The sequence below is a fragment of the Amblyomma mixtum genome, chromosome 7, assembly GCF_055824585.1.
Source record: "Amblyomma mixtum isolate Tamu chromosome 7, ASM5582458v1, whole genome shotgun sequence".
NCBI lineage: Eukaryota > Metazoa > Arthropoda > Arachnida > Ixodida > Ixodidae > Amblyomma > Amblyomma mixtum.
Genome location: NC_143018.1, coordinates 50,881,174 through 50,887,056, shown reverse-complemented (window position 1 = coordinate 50,887,056; position 5,883 = coordinate 50,881,174). Strand labels below are relative to the sequence as shown.

Here is a 5,883-nt window from a genome sequence, read left to right as displayed (position 1 = left end):
ATGAATGACTCCAGGCCAGCTGTTTTGTTCGTGAGCCTATTGTCGCTCCTGGTCTTCGCTTCCGTACTAAGGACCGCAGTTTCGTACTGCGTGCCCACGACTCCAACGCCCCGACCTTGTCTGGCGAACGAGTTCAAGTGCGCACTGCCGGGCAAGTGCATCCCTCTAAAATGGCAGTGTGACTACGTAGACGACTGCGGCGACGCTTCCGACGAAAAAAACTGCACACGACCAAACTGTACGCAGGGAGAGTTTGCGTGTCTCAATGGTCAATGCATCCCGAGCTGGCGGTTCTGCGATGGATATCCAGACTGCGCGGATAGGTCGGACGAACTTGCGGCGACGTGTCCTCCCAAGACCTGCAACTCAGACCAATTCGCCTGCAGCGGACCATACGGTGCCAGATGTGTTCCCCTTCAATGGCTGTGCGATAGAGAAAAAGACTGTTCTGATGGCTCTGATGAGAAGGACTGCCCGTGTATGGAGGACCAATTTGCATGTCAAAACGGTCAGTGCATTTGGGACCAACTTCAGTGCGATGGCATTGCCGACTGCGAAGACCACTCGGACGAAAGTGCGTTAGCTTGCAAGGCCCGTATTTGCAGGCCTGAAGACTTTACGTGCGGGCCACTCAGCGACCGAAAGTGTGTTCCCTTGAACTGGCGGTGCGACAGTGTCAACGATTGTACCGACGGTTCCGACGAAAAGAACTGCGGCAAAGCGACTTGTTCGCAGTCAGAGTTTCCGTGCGGGGATGGTCGCTGCATTCGGAACTCGCTGCAGTGCGACGGTGACGAAGATTGCCTCGACGGTTCCGACGAGAAAGGCTGCCAAACGCTGACCTGCTCGCAGTCAGAGTACACCTGCGGAGATGGTCGTTGCATTTGGCATGAATTCGTGTGTGATGGAGATGTTGACTGTCACGACGGTTCCGACGAAAATGACTGTGGACCAACCTGCCCGCAGTGGGAATTTACATGCGGCAACGGCACCTGCATAACGCGTATGATAGTATGCGACGGATTTAAGGACTGTGAAGACGGGTCCGATGAGCAGGGTTGCGAAAAGATTGGGTGATGTGAATTGATAAACGAGACATGCATGGTTCAATTTCTGTACATATATGGAAGAGTCCATTGCGAACGTCACCTAAACGATTGTTTTACCTCAGTCGTGGCATTGGCGCATCCAAGAATGACATGCCTAAAGATATCGGCATCAGCTAGGAGAATCGAATGGTGACGATGACAATGACCCAGGTCCCAAAAAAAATACCAGACAAGGCTTAGAGAGCGTGGTCTCGGTGGCAAGGTTTAAAAAAGCCTCTGTGCTCTGTGTTGCTCACGCGAGCCGATGCAACACGTTGACAAGGAATGTTGACAAGTTTTAAGAGAGTGAAGAGTGTCCTATGGCTTTTGAGGTTATCTTTTGCATTGAAAGTGGAGTGCTGGAGACAGGGGTTGCCGGTTCCTGTTGGCTTATGCGCGTTGACGTAGTAGTGGTGCTTGAAATTTTTTTTTCAGACAACGTGTTCCAAAGCGATATTGGATAGGAAGATGGTGATGTAGAGAGGCACTGGGCACTTTTAAGAGCGTTAGCTTCTGTTACTTAGGTTTTTCTAGGACGCGTCTGTCTGCAATGAAGCTCGAATTGACCAAAACCACGTGACCACACTGTATCACATAGCAATAGTGAGCCCGTAGCGCCTCACTTGACACCTTTACTTTCGATCCATTGCATATGTGCCGGTACAGCAGCCATCGAAGTGAACCCCTCCCCCCCCCCCCCCCCCCCACCCGGGCCACCTTTTGCATAAAATTTGTGGGTCACCCGTTTGACGCAGAATGCTCGAAGCGATGTCAGATGACTTGGCATTTTCTTGAGGGTAAAGTACTAACTGACATGAAGCCCAAAGTATGTGTGAAATTTGCACCGAGGACCTTTCCGCCCCCACACCGAGCCTTCCGAGGACCTTCAGATGGCCATTACGGCCGAACCGTTTGTCGCAAGGGGTTCTGAATGATGTCAAACAATTCGTCGTGTTGTAATGCACATGTTTATAAAATTTATTAACTGATATATCTAAGAAATATAAACTATGCAGCGAAGGTGGCTGTAAATCACAATAGGAGTGCAAAATCCATTAGGTAGATGGTGCTGCTTGTGTCTTAGAAATGATGTTTCCGGAGAGGGAATACCGGCCGATGTTTGGATTTGATCTTCTCCACGTTTGCTCAGCACACCGATGCAAACACTTGAAGCTCTCGTAGCTAACGCTCTTAAGTCGAACACTGAGGCAGTGTTGACGGAGAATTTTTTGCATTCATATTCAATCATGATTAAGTCATAGGTAGATATGTGCATAAATATTGTTAGCTTGGGGCATAAGCGAGTTATTTTCCTTCCAGATTTTAGTGAGTTAACAAGAGTTTTATAAATAAAACGCAGAGAATCAAAACTCTTTTCTCAGTGTTCTTGAAAATGCTCTCTTAATTCATGTGCGTTCAGCTTGTTATATGATGCCTGCAGTTTACCCCAAAAGTTAACCTTGAACTTCAGCAGATCAGATATGCAGGCATAAGTGATTAGCCCTAGTTTACTCATCACGTCAGCAAAAGATTTTACTTCCCATATATATTTCGCCAGATTACGATGGTATTCCAAAGGTGAGTTTAAATGAACCCATGTAAATCGCGCTGAAGCCACATACATTTTCATTGATTAATCTGAGCTCTGAGTGCCACTTGTAATCTAAAGGCAAGGCTTCAAACCAAATTACACTTAGAAATAACCTTTTAACGACGTGCACGCCGACTTGTGTTCTACACTAACATGCACCCTGTACGTGGTCGGAATACTCAACAAAGCTACGAAAGAGAGTCTATTGTTATTATAAATTGATTAAATAATCAATGGTGATGATGATAGTACAAGCAGCGCCATCTCGTATGTAGCATTTCAACTAGTTGATCGCGATCGAGCGGATACGTGTAGCAGCTGTCCATCTCGATCGTGCTTGAAACTTCAACCGCGCTCAAGTCCGATCGCGATCGAAAGTGCCCGTGTGACAGCAGTATTATTCAATCGAATGTAGTTGATTTGCCACACTTAACAAGCTTGAATCCGGTGTCGAGGATAATTTCCTAAGTTCTGTTATAGATAGCACCGCTCAATGAATTTATATGATAACAGGCACTTTGAAAAGGAACAGAGTGCAAGCCTTAATTTATCACTTCTTGTACGTTGTACAACCCAATAGAATATGTTTCTCATTTTATATAGAATTGTTGTCCGCGAGGAAATAAAGAATAAAAAATACTTCTTTAGATTTGTATTCACATGGCAGTTATAAACATAACACCGCACTGGAACAGACCTGCATAACAGTCTGGACCGACTGCAAACGCATAAACACTATACCGAAGGCGCGGCTAAACGCAAGCAAAAGGCATGATTTATAGGCGGTAAGAAGTATTCTAGCTGTTCTAACATGAACTTTTAACGCATACACGCTTCTTCAAACAAGGCTGAAGTTACTTATCCTCGCATGTGGAATTTGTGCTTTGTGAGCCAAAGTCAGGTACCAAGAACCAACCATTGAAATGTTTTATTTCTGCTCTCGAGAGTTTAACAAAAGGGTTCAGTGACTGTGATTTGCACCATGATTTTCTGCGACGTAACATGGAGATGTCCTCTTTGCAAGCTGAAATCCCGTGGCTGCCCTCAGTGGCAATAAATGGTCGTGCCTGTATATGGCGAGCAAAGGCAGAGAAAGCGTCAGCTCGCCTGCCGTGCTCTGTTCTTGTGAATTCTCTTTGTACCAATATTTATTGAACTTGCAGTGACGAAAGTGTACAGCATCCGAGGTTGTTCTGTAGTTCGCTTCAGCTCGAACTGCGCGAGTGTCTTTTTTTCAGTGACGTTGGCCTTACCGGATGTGCAATACTGCCAGTGCATCTGAAACGAATTGCAGTCCGATAGCCAGGTCGATCGCAATGACAACTCGGACGAGACTAAGGTCACTTGCAGAGTCTGTATTTGTAGGCGTGAAGAGTTCACGTGTGGGCGGCTCAACGCATGAAAGCGCGTTCCCTTGAACTGGCGCTTCAGCAGTGTACAGGCTGTGTCGACGGTTCCGACGAAAAGCATTGCGACACTTCTGATTAGAGTCGGAGTTTCCGTGCGGCGGTGGTCACCGCATTCTAAAATTGTTTAGGCATGAGGGCCAAAAAAATGGTCCCTATGATTCCGACGAGCACGTCTACGAAATGCCGACCTGTCCGACCTTCCTGATGGAATGCAGGCGCTACGTCACCGACGTCTACAGTTCAATTTTTTAAGGCAAAAGCCTTTAATGGCTCCTACTGTCGTCTGTCCGTTAACAAAGCGTGCCACACGCGCGTAACTCTGGAACTAAAAAAGATAGAACACCAATGGTTGCTTCAGATACAGGAGGAAGAAATGAACCTAGAAGCCATGTTTGATCACTGTGGAGTAATTAATTAATTATAGGCAAAAATGTCGAAATTGCGTCGAAATAGTGCGGACGTCGATAAAGCCACGAGAATGGTGTGACGTCACATGCACCGGAAATCGTCACGGCATAGTGAAAATCGTCTAAGAATGGCCGGAAAGACGTCGGATTTGTGTCAAGTTAGGTGGAAAATGTGTAATTAAGCGTAATTAACACTTCAGATCCCCGAAATGTGTATAATTTGGGTATCGATATAGCCACGGGAGAGGTGTGTCGTCACATCCACCGGAAGTCATCACGGCATAGTGTTCTCGTCTTACGCCTCTCAACACTTTAGTTGCCAAAGTGTCCTCGCAATTTTTAAATGTGTCATTGCTGTCCATGCGCACTGACAGCAACTGCCTTCCGGTGTGAAACAACGCATACGTCCGCTCCCTTTCGCCAATGCGCACATATCACGCGAAGTCAGCGCCGAAAGCGAAATTCGTCGGAACTCGAGGAATAAGGGCGAACGGTTGGACGCGCAGCGCCCCGGACCGGCGTTGTACGCACGCATGCACATTCACCCGCTGTGACGACTAACAATGTACCCGGTAGGCGGCGCGCCCGCTTACCGTAGCGCGCTCCGGATGTGGTGGGCTTCGGACAAAAGAACGGAACTGGGGGGTTCAAGGCTAACCGTCCGCGAATGGCATGTTCAAGGCCGGTCAAGTTTTTATGCGGGCTCCAGGATTCCCATTTCTGGATAATTTTGCAGGGGCGTAGAGATTCCCAGTACTGCACCACCATTGATTTGTGTACATGAGCGGTGTGTTGTTCGCAACACAGGTAGTAAAAGGAAGGAGACGACGCTAGACGGTTGCCTTCTTTCTAGAGTTTCCGGTCTCGACATTTATTCTGTGAGCATGCTACAACTCACACGACTGTCTCCACTACTTAGTGTTCGATAAGCATTTTATTTTCATTGTGCGTTAGCCCTTCGCGTGTTTGTGTTGTTAAAAGTTTTTCTTATTTCATTTGGACCATAAAGTCATTGAAACCTTCTAGGGTGTCAATTATTTGCTCGTCTAAATTTTGTCCCTCCATGCCTAGCAGGTTAGAAAGCAGCGTCATGTCTACTTTTTCATGTATTTTCACAAATGAAATAAAAATGGCCCTTAATATATTGGTAGTGAAAATAACACAATATATTCATTCATTCTCTCTTTCTAGAATACTTACAAATTTTAACGGAGAACTGGCACATATAATTCACCGTGTGTGCTAATAGCTTTTTTATGTTCACGCTGCAGCTAACTGATTCCGTGAAAACGGTTTATATGGGAGCCAACATGTTCGCATGATGGCTCACAGGGCTTTTGTTGCAATTATTCGGTTGCTTTCGCCACCAATTTCTTTCTAACCGATAA

At 46.5% G+C, this 5,883-nt stretch overlaps 1 protein-coding gene across 1 annotated transcript; it reads left to right on the top strand.

The window, feature by feature from the left end:
- On the top strand, positions 1-1,077 carry LOC149336078 (uncharacterized). Its single transcript, XM_089554074.1, has one exon. The coding sequence runs from the start codon at positions 1-3 to the stop codon at positions 1,075-1,077; it is 1,077 nt and encodes a 358-aa protein (XP_089410200.1).
- The last annotated feature ends 4,806 nt before the right edge of the window (positions 1,078-5,883 follow it).